Source organism: Cyrtonyx montezumae, unplaced genomic scaffold (assembly GCF_038088225.1).
Source record: "Cyrtonyx montezumae isolate F1298 unplaced genomic scaffold, pur_monq_1.0 scaffold_7, whole genome shotgun sequence".
Classification (NCBI taxonomy): Eukaryota; Metazoa; Chordata; class Aves; order Galliformes; family Odontophoridae; genus Cyrtonyx; species Cyrtonyx montezumae.
In genome coordinates this window covers 34,339,485-34,354,129 of record NW_027072078.1, presented here as the reverse complement: position 1 = coordinate 34,354,129, position 14,645 = coordinate 34,339,485, and the positions used below count along the sequence as shown (strand labels likewise).

At 44.0% G+C, this 14,645-nt stretch overlaps 1 protein-coding gene across 1 annotated transcript; it reads right to left on the bottom strand.

The window, feature by feature from the left end:
* Positions 1 to 1,064: 1,064 nt before the first annotated feature.
* On the bottom strand, positions 1,065 to 12,893 carry TNFAIP6 (TNF alpha induced protein 6). Its single transcript, XM_065750802.1, has 6 exons — positions 12,785 to 12,893; positions 7,310 to 7,447; positions 5,982 to 6,143; positions 3,149 to 3,377; positions 2,301 to 2,341; positions 1,065 to 1,247 (listed from the first exon to the last, which is right to left on the bottom strand). Exons 1-6 carry the CDS (start codon positions 12,876 to 12,878, stop codon positions 1,084 to 1,086), a joined length of 828 nt encoding a protein of 275 aa, XP_065606874.1. The 5' UTR covers positions 12,879 to 12,893; the 3' UTR covers positions 1,065 to 1,083.
* Between the last annotated feature and the right edge of the window lie 1,752 nt (positions 12,894 to 14,645).

The window sequence follows — 14,645 nt, the reverse complement described above, 5'->3', positions numbered from 1 at the left end:
CGCTGATTGGTGGAGGCGTCGGTAGGGGGCGGGGCGAGGGGTGGGGCGCGCCGTGCCGGCATGGCGGCAGTGGCTCCGCGTGGTTAGGGGCTGCCCGGTTGTGGCTGAGGAGAAGCGGTGTTTTCTGAGCTCCGCTGTGCCCTCCCCGCAGTTCCTGGGAAGCTGCCGGCCAACGGGGACGCTTGGCAGCTTAGCACAGCTGTATAACGTCTGAAAGGTTCTTAAGAAATGAAAACGAGCCATTGGTTAAAACAGAGGTAGCTTTAATGCTGCTTCCGACCGCGGGTTTGAATCTGAAGATGAGGACGTATGCTGAATGGTTTGTGTTGATGGATTCAAAGTAGCACAGTCTTCTCAAAACCCATGTAAACAGCACACGGCATCAAAGCGGTGTCTTGCAAGTGGATTTCTTGGGAGCACTTTCTTCCGACGCTCCCATCTCACTGCTTTATCACCAAGTCCTTCAGCTGGTTATTCACCAGGAGCCAGCAGGCGAGTGAAAAGAGCTGCCCACCTCTTCTCCACGTGATGAGACCCCCACAAAATCCGTTGGGTAGCTTTGGATTCATCTCACAAGAAGATGACAGCGACATGGATCCTGTGCCTGCATTGCTGCTTCACAGCCCAACTACAGGGGTGGCTGCCAGGCCATCCGCGGGATGGGTTCATGTGTCTTTAGACCCCCAGGCTCTTTAAAATCGAGGGAACGAGTGAATTGGAAAAATAATAATAATAAAGTCTAAAAAATAAATACGTGAAAACCAAAGGAAATGAGTGGAAAACTAATTGAAACATTGCTCGCACAAAAAGTTCGTTCAGACGGTGCGAGAAGTGAGGGAAGGGGACTGCTTGTATACAAAAATAGTTCTACAGCCTCTGGTGACATTGATTTTTTTTTTTAGGACTCGTAATCTAAAAATATAATTTGTTTTCTGGTATACTTTGTTATCGAAACTGATAGGAAATAAAAAGTCAGAAAAATGTGAAGGAAACGACTGTATGTCCCTGTCTGATCTGAAGAAATGTGTTATCTGGGTTGGGTTCTAAAACACGTTTCCTAGTGAGTGTATCGTGTCGTCCAGCTCACATAATACCAAACTTTCCTGATAAGAAGTTTGTTTTCCCTTGGGAGGTGGTGTTCTTTCCATCAGCTGGCTTTGAAGGCATGTCCATCGTGACATACCTAATCTGAAAGCCACCAGCAGTCACTGAGGCATCTGACAGAAACTTCAAGGTCATAACGTTGCCTGGGACAAGAAGGAAAGGAAAACAAAGGTTACGCTTTCAATGGTGTAAAAAGGTGATATTTTAGGGATTCTTTGCAGTGCTTTCCCACTGCTCTCAAGCCCAGGGTTTGCAGGGAGGATCCCTACAGCACAACACACTTGGGACAGAGGATTTCCTTCACTCCAGCTGTGCACTGTCACACTGCTGCTCAGGACACATCTCTGGGCCAGGACATGGAGCCTCTGTCATTTGATGAAGAAGTGTGATTTATTCTGATATTTCTAAATAGCTTCACTTTATATCGTCATTTGGCAGTTAAGTTATATTTCATTAAAGATAAGTTTCCCCCTCACCTATTAGCAATAAAGCTTTAAGTAGACCATGCTCAGAGTTGCCATGGCTCATGCTGGCTTTGCTTGACTGAAGTAGTCACCTAATTTAAGAAGAGAAGACACTGGGATGTGTGAAACAGCCGCAGAGCCTCACGGATCTATGGGTGACACTTCTCATTCCCCTTAATTTTGTATTATTTTTTATTGTTCTGCTCACGTTAATGATCCCACTCCACTGTAATTTATTTTTCCCTGGTGATTTTCACTATTAGGATTTAGAAGTAAGAATGGCTTTGATGTCCATATAATCAGACCTTGAACTTCTGTTTAAACAGACACATGGGATGATTTCTATAACCAGCTTTGGAACTGTTCTTGCATTCCTCACTCTTCAAATTGGAAAACTTGATGTAAGAAGATTGCATGCACAGCTGGGACGAGGTTGCTGATGACAGATCTGCTTCTTGAAGCTGGCTATGTGAAAACTCCTTGGGTGTGCTACCTCTGCGAGGCCAGCAGGCTGCTCCCTGCTCATTCTTCCAACTAATCTATTTATTTTTAATTTCTGTTGAAGTAACTGCAGTGCTGAAAGAGCTTACAGGCACTTCGGAATAGCACCTTGGCCACAAAGCAGACATTGTGACTTTGGACTTCTGGCCCATTTATAACTAGAAAGTAGGAATAAAAGTCGATTTGGGCTGATGATTTTTTTTTTAACTGTAAGGAGTATGCATATTTTACCTGTGCTAATGATGTCATCTGGCAACTCGTCGCCACAAAACCTGGAACAAAAAGTATAAGTAAGGCCATGACTGAAGGACACAGCAGAAACACGCTGCCCTGCTGCATGGGGACAACTCCTGATGACAGTGGCTCTTTGAGTGTGCTCTCCTTTGGAGCTTGGCTCCCAGGGCTGAGCTGGTTGCAGGTGCTCAGTGCATGCAGTCCCCCTCTGTATGCTCACACAACTAACCAAAGGTGTTATTTTAGAGGAGGGAAAAATGCAGGAAACGTTTTACATCATATTAAGGAAGTCAACGATGCAAAACAGTTTTAAACAATTTTTATACTAAAAATACGGCTGCTGAAGAGCAAGAAAAAAGATGACAAGAAAGAAGAGAGAATTAAGCAAAGACATAAACTGAATTGTATGAGAAAGATGGAAAACAATGCCTGTTCTTTGGCTACAGAAATATCTGACTTCTATAGCAAATGGAAACTTAAATATATTTTTAGTAACACTTTGACACCTCTTCTCCCTGCTTTCAATTAAAGAAATGCAAAATGTCGTTTGAGAGTGCTCGGTCTTCCTGCAGAATGGCAGAGCATGCAACCTCACAGCTCTCTTTTATGTAGTTTAACAAAGCAAGAAAGGGCAAAGCACACTTTTCTGAGGCTCTTCACAGCCTGTGTTAATAAAGGGAAGTAAATTACTAGGAAAGATAACTCAGATGCTATTGCTACAGGTGTTGCTTGCATGACAAGTGCTAATTGAGCAAGCTATTATGGTGAGTTTCTGAACCAATATTCTGGATATGAAAAAAAAAGATTAAATCATTTGATTATTTGTGTATTGAAGCTGGAATTACCTGCCCACAAAGCCGTTGATATCGTCATAGCTGTCATAAATTTCCAAGTAGTCAGCCATGCAGGCAGTGTCATCTTCAACGTCAAACTCCAGAAACTGCAGATGAATCCGCTGTCCATACTTTACTCTGATATGCCAGTAGCAAATTTGGTCATTTTCATACTCGTTTGGGTAGCCTGGTGACTTAAAAACATGTTTTGAATCTGTGAAGACTCCACCACATTCTTTTCCTAAGAGGAAAATGAAAACATCAGAGTCTAAGCATTCATTTTGGATACGGCGATGATTTAATGCTTTGAGCTCTTCCATGCAGCAGAACCATAGAAAAACACACAGGGACAGCCAGCTTGGTTGCACTTTCCATAGACTTCAGTAGTCAGCATCCCCAAGGAATGTCAGTCATTCCGAGGTTGTGCTTTTTGGAGGTAGCAGGCATAACCCAAAACTCCCCGAATTCAGAGGAAAAGCTTTCACTGTCCTTTGTGAACTTTGGGCCAGAGTTCAGTGCTTTATGGAAAAGGGACGTAGGGTTTCTGACTGTGCTGAACTGTAAGCTGTAAGGCTGTACTTGCAAGTTACCCTGACATCCAGCTTCATCCTTTCTTCTTCAAAAACCTCTTTCAAGCGTATCTTGCACCCAAAGTCACAAAAGAAAACCAAACCACCCCACTCTTAAAGGTCAGTGCTGTCATACATTTCATTGTACCACTGCTACTGGATGGATGATGGAGGTGAGTTTCAGACAGGCAAGCAGTTCTGCAAGTTGCTCTCATCACTAGCACCCATGGAAGAGCAGAAGTTCCCTTCAGCCAGGGCTTTGCCCCCAGGCTGCTCGCCTCCCACCTGCATCCAGACAGCTGCCAGTCTGTGCAGCAGCTTGAACACATTTCCTTCTAATGGGTGAGGCTCAGGCTGTCCTCTGAGTGTTGGCAGCTCTGGTTCCCCTTTGTCCTCTAACCAGACACAGCATTTGGAAAGTAACTACCTCTGGTCCCAGAGGAGAAGGCTGACAGAGGAGGGAGTTGGGCTGACATACATGCAGTAATAATGAACGCAGTAGCCTAACAGTTTTCTCAGTGTGCTGAACATCTGTGAGTGTCCCCCACCCCACAGAGCTATTTGGTTAACAACTGCCCAGCTCACATAAACAAGCTCAAACCTCACAAGCACAAACAAAATGTGCACAGCTGTACAGACGTCACTGACAACTCTAGTTCCGGCTCTGCCAGCCAGGGCAGAATGCACAGAGCAGGGAAGCCAAGCACAGATAAAGTGAATTTTCCTTTTCTTTTTGGTGCCAGCTTGTCCTATCTTCCCCGCCACATGAAGTGACAATGGCTGTGTGGATACTTCAGCCTCTGGAGCAGTGAATGGAGGTGAATGTGGACACGTCTCACATCTGGTGAAGTCTTGCCAGTCATGTTGGAGCCATTTTGCAGACCTGCTCCAGAGACCCAAGTTGCTCATCTCCTTACACACATAAAATCACACTGCCAGCAGCTGGCTCAGACCCAGGCATGGCATTTGTTTTCAAGCATCGTTCCACCTCACGAGAAAGAAGGAATAAGTGTTAACATTATGTCTTGCCTGTTTACAGGCAAAAAAAATCTATAAAATGGTTCCCATATCATAATGTTTTGTCTGTGCATATGCCTATAAATGCATTGGAATGCTGGTAAATAGGAACAAAAGAGTTGTGTGCACACTCCTGTTTTCCTCCAGAAATGTGTTTACAATAACGAAATAAAATAACTGGAGAACTCAGCTTTTCAGTCTACTTCTTTAGGTGTGGATTCCCACTTGTTATCTGGACAGACACACACAGCCCTCGAGGTTGTATTGTTCCTGCCCTGTGCCACAACGCTGCTGAGAAGCCTGATGACTCTCAAAGGACTTTGATGTAGATAAAAACACACATCCCTACCTTCGCAGTGCTCAATTATAGCTAAACTTCATGCCCAAATGCCTGGCTAATAAAAGGAACAACTCTCGTAAGTCACAGGGACATGACTTTGCGGTGGGTTGTTAGAGTTGGGGCAGTATGGTTGGGTTGCAGTTGGACTTGATGCTCTTGAAAGTCTTTTCCAACCTGAGCAGTTCTATGATGCTCAGTTAGATTTGTGTGAATTGTCTTTTTTTTTAGAATAAAAGCTTTAACAAACCCAAGATAATCAGAAGGATTTCTCCAGATTTAATTTTCTGAACACTCGTGTCAGCTTCCTAATTTTTAGCAGCAGTGATTGCAGCAGGAAGACTGAGCACTCTGAAAGCAGTATTGATTTCTTATGTCCAAAGTTGGAATAATGTAAAAGGGAAATAAAGAGCAACAACCGCTGAGATTGATCTTAGTTTTCTAAGTTACCATCTTGTGGCAGAGGTAAGAACACGTGCCTGCAGTACAGGAGTCATATTTTTTGCTTAATCTACTATTATGACCAATTAGGTCAACAGCTAAGCACCTAAGATTAGATATGTGTATGAAGTTGTAGAGTAAATGTAAATGCTCTTATGCAAAGGAAGATCACATTAAGAATATTACTTACCTTGCTAATCAACAAGAGTGCATCATTACACTTTGTTTCTGGAGGGGCTTTGGCCAGCCCCAGTTGCCCACAACACAGTGCAGAGCTACTATGCTCTGAGCAAGCCATGTCAGCTGCTGGGGACAGCAGAGGGGCTCGGTGCCAGGTTCCAAATAAACCTGGATCAGTGTGCCCCCCCCTTTGAGGACGGTGTGTGATTGGTATGGAAAGTAACTCCTTCAGAGCCTTCACACTGTCCCATAGGACTCACAATCTTGGACCCGAGGAGCAAGGAGCCGTTTCTGAACGCACCGTTCGGGTTGTAGCAGTAGGCATCCCATCTCTCACTTCTGTTGAGGCGAAACCCGTAATCTACAATCCCAGTTCTTCCAAACCCACAGTTGGCTCCAGCTTTTACTATGGGGTAACCAACTCTGCCCTTGGCCATCCAGCCAGCGGCACACACGTGGAAACCTGCAGCAGGGAAGAAAAGTGGCATCAGTGGCATTAAATCAACCCCAGGCAAGAAACTGCTTTTTATTCAAGTCTTACTCGAGGCGATCCATGACTTAGATGTAATTGGCCTAATATAAACTGAACTACAGGAAAGAATAGTATTTTGAGTTGGCAATTTTAAGCGGAGAATGTGAAATTGCTTCGTGTTGTCCACAGTACGATCATGGTTTTCCATTTGAAAAGAAAAATCAAATGCAGATGGACGATGCAGTCTCTGGGGTAGCGTGATTTAAGTGCTGTACCAGCACTTGTAATCAAGTTACATACAGGATGAGTTATGTAAGTGAATAAACCGTGTTCTTTGTTTGCCTTTTGAAGTCATGCAAATTTACTGAATCGTATCTCAAGAAGCAATTTGCAGTATTAAGATCTGAGAGTGAATAAAATACAACACATAGAAGATAGCTAAGGAAGCAAAGTATGTACTTCAGATACTTTAAATACCTAAAATGCCTCAAGTATTTATTGCTAAACAACTGAGATGCTGTTAATGCATTTTGTGGCTGAGAACTTAAATACAACAGCCAAAGATTGCAGTGTTATTCACTGCCTGGTAGGGACCAATTCCATGTTTTCACTGAGACAAACTGGAACATATTTGTGGTATCCTCAGACTCTGAGCTGCTCAGAAAGGACAAAAGTACCCTTTCTACATGTGTGCTGGTGCTGAGAGCCAGCTTCTGACTCAGCGGCGTAGCCTGCACATTTCTAGAGCAGAGGATATTTTCCATTGTTTTCCTAATTCTCTGAATGAATTATTATTCCTCATCAAGAATCAAAGAGCAGCACGGTTCACCCTGAGCACATCAGTGATTTCTTCTCAGAGCTGGGATGCACAGCTGAGCTGCTGATAGAGAAATGGCACATCTCATCCCATGCAGCCCCGTGGCACTCGGGGCTGTGCTGCACCTCGAGCTCAGGGATGCACAGCACTGAGTGCAGGTGCTCCCCAACAGCTCTGTAAGTGGCACACTCAGTTACAGAGGAGGGAAATCGCATGCAACTCGGGCAAACCCGCAGGAAGTTCACAAGTCTCTCAATCCCAGAGTTCATAACATTCACGGAAAGTGAAGACATTGTGAACGAGTGATGTGAAAAGCAAACAGCTGTGATTGGTTTCAAACCTATTTTCCTCGCTGCCTCCAGCTGCTGGTAGGTGGCTAGGTGTCCTCCCTCATATTCACAGACTGCTTTTGCTTCTGCGTAGGTGAGCTGGTACTTCCCAGAGCGTGACTCCCGGTGGTACACCCCAGCTGCTCGTTCTGTGGGACCAACAACAACAAAGCATTTCAGAACCATGTCCCAGCTGCCCATGCTGTGGGATGCTCTCCCATCACCCAGAGTCTCCCCAGGACATGCAGGTCTGGATGGTGGCTGGTGGAGAAGAGAAACATATTGAGCTAGAAGCTGCAATGTTTGCAGTGTGCTGGGGAAATGCACCTCTCCTGAGGTGGTTTCATAGAAGCACAGAATCACAGCATGGCTTGGCTTGGGTTGGAAGGGTCCTTAGAGATCATAGAACCCTAGAGTAGTTGGGTTGGAAGGGTCCTTAAAGATCACAGAACCCTAGAGCGGTTGGGTTGGAAGGGACACCTCTGCCATGGGCTGGCTGTCCCCCCCAGCTCAGGCTGCCCAGGGCCCATCCACAGCCTCGGGCCCCTCCATGGATGGGGCACCACACCTTAGGGCACTGCCAGGGCCTCATCACCTCTAGGTAAAGGATTTCCCCTACCATCCAACCTAAATCTTCCCTCTTTTAGTTCAGAACCATTCCCCCTTGTCCTATCACTATCTGATCCTGCTCATCAGCTCCCCTTGATTGCTGGAAGGACATGGTGAGGTCTCTCTGGAGCCGTCCCTTCTCCAGGCTGAACCAGCCAGCCAGCTCCCTCAGCCTATCTTCATAAGAGCTTGGTTTTGTTCAGAAGTCATGAACAATAGAGCTAGTCAGAGCCTGGCAAGGTTCTGAAGAAGGGAAAGTCAGCAAATGCAGGGAAGGAGTCCCACAGGATGGCTCAGCCAGCAGTAGCTATGGGAACGATGGGCTGGTGTCGGCATCGCCGCTCCCCACGTCCTATCGTTCTGGGCTGCTCTCACTTTTGGATATAACTTCGTTGCTTTTCTAAGATGAATCAGAGCTTTGTTTTCAGTCTCCAGAGAAGCGAAATCAGAGCTACTTGGATAGAAGAGAGGCAGAAATTAAAGGGAATGAAAATGGGAAATAAAAATATCTGAGCTTATGTCACAAAGGGCAGCACCAGAACAATGGCTGGCTGACATTTCTGCTGCACAGAAAATTAATTCACTTTCTTCATCCTTTCTTTCTTTGGAGGTTCAACTTAAAGCAGCTTTCCAGGGAAGATTAGAACTTGTCAGAGCTATGGCAGGTTTTGTAATTGTTTCTTGTTTCCTCACCTATAGCCATATATATAGAGATCTGCCTCAGAACCAACATGCGTATTTAATCTGAGCAGTTTAGATTCTTTATATATATATATATATATTTAGTTCCATGTGAGAAAAATGGCTGTTGGTAGCTATTGCTACTCAACGCAAATGTAAAAAGAAGCAAAACAAGAAGCATTTTCACAGCAGTTACTGGTGCTGTGGGAAAAAAAGAATGTCTTTCCTAGTGACACGCTGCAGTTTTGGCTAGGTTCGGGTATCTTTAAAAAGGAACACGGTCACCACTGAATTGTGGTTAGCAATGGTGAGATCCCCTTCGCAGAGGCAGAGTGATGCTTGGCATGCAGCAGTCCCTGGCCTGGTGCCTGGGGAAGTCAGTTGCTGCTGACAGGAGGCTCGGCAGGCTGAGCTGCTTCCTGCAGCATCGCTGGAGCATCGCTGCTGTGGACACGGGATGACATGTTTTGGGGAGAAATCTTTCTGAGAAGCCAGTCCCAGTGCAAGGAAGAGTCACAGTACTTAACAGCCGGGGGATAACAGCACGCTATTTGTTATAATAATAAGAATAATCTTATTTAAATTAAAAAAATATTAGCAGGAGGTTTCATTTTTCATTCACTTCACTGCACTCTCTGGGGACAACCTGGAAAGGAGGCAACTGATTGCTGCAGATTGTATTTTCAATGCTAATCCTCCAAAAGACATCTACCTCCGTTTATTGCTGCTAAAACATCAGTATGGACAGATATCCTGCTTTTCAGATGTGCTCCTCACTGTTTCTGCAAGTGCTGCTCTTTTGAGAGCAGCACCCAGAGTGCCTGGGTGGGTGGTGGGATCCTGCTGGGAGCAATCACCCATCTCTTTGCTCCTCCTTAGGAACAAGACAGTAGTAGCCTTTGGAAACATGGACCACACACGTGTACTCCACCAAACCTTGACAGCTGCTGCTGGTTCAACGTGTCATGGTTTGATCTTACAGTATTAACTAATTAACTGCTCAGATCTCTCAGGCATTTTTTCCTCTCTGTTGATTATATTAGGGAATGTGCAGAAAGATAAGCTACATCAGCAAAACCACACCTGGGTCAAAGCACTGTCCTTATTAACACTATTAAAACACTAATTAAATATATGTACATTGTACATTTTATGCATATACATATCTACACAAATGCAGATCTGAATGTACACACACACAGACTATTTTTAGTCTCATGGTTGTGCAGATAAACACACAAGCATGAACCAACCCTAAATGTGCACTGTTCCTATAGTGGCATGCCTCGGCCTCAGCTGGGCATCTCTCAGTGGGTGGGGATTCTGTTGGATACTGGGAAACTTTTCTTCTTCAAGGAGTATTCTTCTGCATTGGCAAAGATTTTCTTCTTCAAAGAGATTCTTCTGCATTGGCACAGCTGCCCAGGGAGTTGGGGTCACCATCCCTGGGGGTGTCCCAGAGCTGTGGGGATGTGGCACTAAGGGACGTGGGCAGTGGGCACGGTGGGGGTGGGGATCCCATAGAGGTATTTTCCAGCATCCTGTGATCATCTGGTTCTGCCTGAAGGCTGCTCTCCTTATGTGACTTGTCTGAAATCTCTTCCTACTCAACACTGAGATTTTCCAGCTAGTCTCGCTCTTTATTTGCCTGAAGACCTATTTATTGGGAGTGTTCTATCCACTCATGTTTCTTCTTTGCTTCTTACACAGAAGATCACGGGTTACACAGCTGATGGGACATGTTTCTTCCAACTCACATTTCTTAGCTTCTCTCCTTGAGGTCCAGAAGCAGCAGGGTTTGGCAAGGACAGTGACCCTCTGCTCACCCACAGTGGTTGGTAAGAATAAACCACAGCCAACCTCTTCTGCACAAAAACAGCAAGTACAGGACTAGGCATAATGAAGTGCCCTTAGTATGCATGAAACTGCTAAGATGAAAACAAAATATTTAAGTGGAGGCAGTGGCACGAGGTCACACTCAGAGCACCCCAAAGAACAGGGCAAGTATGGCCCGTGAGCCTCCTCAACATACTCTGTGAGTGGGGTGAAATTATGGATATGGGGAAAGAAGGAGCCACCCTTAGAAACCTACTTGAATGAGAGCATGAGCATCAGCTGCTCCAATCCTCTCATCAGTTTACTGTAAATTTTGGCTATAACATATTTGTTTCAAAAATGAGCAACAGTGAAATTCCATGCACACAAGAAAGACATTAGGAGGATGGCAATGCAATCAGCTCCAGAAGGACTTACTGAGAAAACAAAAGATCTTTTGTAACACACAGGAAAAAAAAAGGTACAACACGTGAGCATTTCTAGAGTAACCTTTGCAGAGGATTTGACATTTGTGTTACTGGTTTGCTGAGGAAAGGTGAAATGGGAAACTCCTTCATTTTCACTCTGGTCTCAGTCTGGAGATAAGCAAGGCTCAGATGCACATTCCTAAGTTTTAGTAGCAGGAGGTTCTTGCTGTAATGCTTTTCCATAGTTAGTATGAGATTGAGGTTACTCATCTTGTTGTTCAAATCACTTCTTTTTTCAAAGAAAAATGGTGAATTTGCCCATTTTTTCTTCACTTCAACGTAATTTTGCTGAATTCCATTGGTAAACTATTTAACTACATTTTGGGTTTTATTTGAGTATTTTTATTACAGTAACCAGAACAGATAATGTGTTTTAAAATGAGATTCAGTGGAACACAGAATAGATAGCTAAGAATTATTTCAAAGGGCACACTCTGCTTCCAGATTTTGTGTCAGTTTCTTTAGAGCAAGTCATCAGTTTACTCTTATCCTTTATTTTTATTTACTCTCATTGTAAATGCTAAGGTGTAGCAAGACAATGTCGTAGTATTCATTCCTGCTAACTCTCTATTCCTTCATTTTAAAGACTTAGAACACTCTTTTTTCCTATTGACTTCAATTGCTACCAATTAAAACTAATTAGCTGATGGCTGTTACCACCAATTCATGTTGCAGAAGCCCCTGCCATCCACACCCAGGATGGCACTGGTTCAGCAGTCACATAGATATGCCAGGATTTGCAAACAAAACAGCCAGGACTCTGTGGCCACGTTGCAAGTGGCATGGTGTGTGCTGAACTCTTCCAGACTAGGATGCAAGCTTTGCTTCTCACACAGAGCTCTCCTCTGCCAGAGCTTATTGGAAAAGCAGCTCCTCTGTAAGCTGCTGAGCTGTCTTCACCCACCTGAGCACCTCTGGGGCACAGTGGGCACGTTTCAAGTTCAGAAGGAGAGAGGAATCATTAAAAATGTGCAGCTATATGGAGAACAGTATAGATGGCTTCTCCTTCATGTTCCCTTTAGTTTACATGGCTTTCTGAGAAGAGAGTGAAGCCACGTGGTTCTGCACCAGCTATGGATGCAGCTCAGTCCCACGTGAAACATCCGAGCGTACAGAAACAAGGACTGCCTGCAGGAATTCCTTAAATCCTTAAAGCAATACGCAGCATCCTAGACAAGATGAAAGAGTTTGTAGATATTTGTCTATCAGGCTGAGCACTCGGTGCATGTATTTGTTTTGGCACGTTTTATGGGACTGTGCTTTTGAATATGTTTTCCTATTGTATTAAATAATTATGAAGCCTATAAAAAAAACTCTGAGAGCCATTTAAACTCACTTGAAGATATAAGAAACTTCCCACGGCATTTTCTATGGTCCTTTTGGAATCTCCTCTGCACTGTTTAATGATGTGAACAGACCAATGGCCAAAACATATACATTTCTCCACTTCCCTAGAAGCCTAGGAAATATATTGATATTACTTCCAGACCATTTAGTTTCATATGGAGAACCCCAGGCATTTGAAATATGTTCATGCAGAAAATCATTCATTCCTTTGACAGAAGTTTCTTTTCAGACACATTTTCCTTCATTAGAAGCAACTACTATTTAACACTTTTCTTTCACTTCACCTTGTGCTCCGGGAAAACACATTCAGATGAAGTATTCCGTAACTATTGTTTCCTGCATTTCAGAGCAACAATAAAACCAGCAAGCTCTTAAGTGCAAAACTTACAGTCGTTAACTCGTTTAACACGATGACGGATTTCTATGCAGGATTTTGCTTACATGAATGCCTGGCTCACTTTTCTACTGCTAAGTGTTTATTTTTATACTGTTCCACAAACACAGGGACTCTGGCAGTAAAACATTCACGATTAAATTATTTCTTACCTAGCCAAATAGAGTTATGCAGCACTCCATCCTTGAATCCCCATGCTTGAGCCTCATCCCACAGCAGGGCAGAAAAGAAAATTAGTGCAATCATCTCTTCTGAACTGTTAGGCTGTAAATACTCCCTGTTAAAACACTCGGGGTAACCTCCGCTAGCAGCTGGCTAGATCCTATTGGAACATCTGGTAGCCAGATCTTAAATAGTGCTTTCAGCTGTGAGGTCAGCAAGCCTGCTCCAATTGTGCTTGCTGTAGTATTATTGCACAATTAAATGTGATGTCTGCAGTCATCCATGTGACTCACTTTTGGCTTTCCTCATTCCCTGTGTGTCCAAGAAACCACTCTATCCCTAACTACTGCAGCACACATGAATGCTTTTCAAGCCAAGGTCTGTTCATTCTTCAGCACTCAGTCTTCAAATTCCGTAGAACAATAAAACTAATAACTATTTTATCTGCTCCCAGTGTTTGCAGTCACACCATTTATAGGACTGAAGAGAATTACACATATCGATCCTCATTTAAACTTTTTTTTTTTTGCCTACATAATACAGATTTCATTTCACAGCACCCCGATCAATTAAAAAATGTCAGGAGAATATTTTTTATTGGATATTTTGAATTCAACTCCCGCCCCCCCCCACGTGGAATCTGTAATTGCAAGTTAAACTCCCAGATCAGCGTAAAACTATAAGCGTCAAAAACAGATGCTCTTTGTTCTGCAAGTGGGAAATAAAACGAAAATCTTCCCCTTCAAATCATGGTTTAAAAACTGATTCATAGCCTGACAGCCGTCTGCCTGTGTTCCCTTCTGGCGAGACATGAATAGTGCAGCTGCTCCTGGTGGATGAGTGGGAGAGCAGAAGGGGGGAAAGATAAGTGTGTGGAAAATGGTCTGGTGCCCCACAGCCCTGAGCAGCCATTGGAGGACTACGCTCTCCAGATCTGGTTATACTCATTACTTTGGAGTCAGAAGCTGTAGAAAAGGATGTGCTCATGGCCATGAACACAATCAAGTTAAAATAAATGAAAAACAGAAATCAGAAGGAAAGGGTGGAGGACTGTGTGCTTGCTCAGAAATATTTTGCATAGATGACTGTTATACCAAAGAGGAAGATATTCTTCATCACTCTGATCTTAATATAAAGTAATGCATACTCATCTGAACTGAATGCACACGCACACACGTACATTCCTCCTAACTACAACTCTGGCAGATGCTCAAGAGGAGAGCTGTGGGGAAGGGGATCTGAGGGAAAGCCTTAATTCCACCATAACATGAGTGTCTAGATTTGTCACTCTTCAACGCTGATGAGAGCAAACAAGTTCTCCTCCTAAAAAGAGCCGTCATTGGAACAGGCTTCTCATGGGTGCTGGTGAGTGGAGGAAACAGTGCTGAGCATGTTGCTCTGGAGTATCCATTACTCATTAACCAAAGGAGACTGGCACTGAGTCTTTGCTTGTTTGCAGCTGTGATGTATTCCTGGTATCTTCCAGGGACCTGAAAGCAATAAAGAGTCATAATGGAAGGAAAAGAAACCAAAGGAAAATGAGAATTCAAAGAGAACCCTTAGACCGAGGCTAGGATTTCTCTTTCTGGAAGAAATATGATGTGGATGTCTTTTCCTGCACTGGCCACCTTCCCTCTCTGCCATCCCATTCAAATTCCTCTGGATGATGCTGCAGTGTGAGCTGATAGCTTAATGACCCTCTGTCAGAGACAGATGTCTTTGCCACAGGCAGCTCTGTTCCTGCCAGCGGGTGCCAATCCCACAAGACCACAGCAATCTGTTAGTAGTGACTAACAGCTAAGAGCAAGGGGTACATACCAACTTGGAGATGATTTGCAATAGACAAGTATG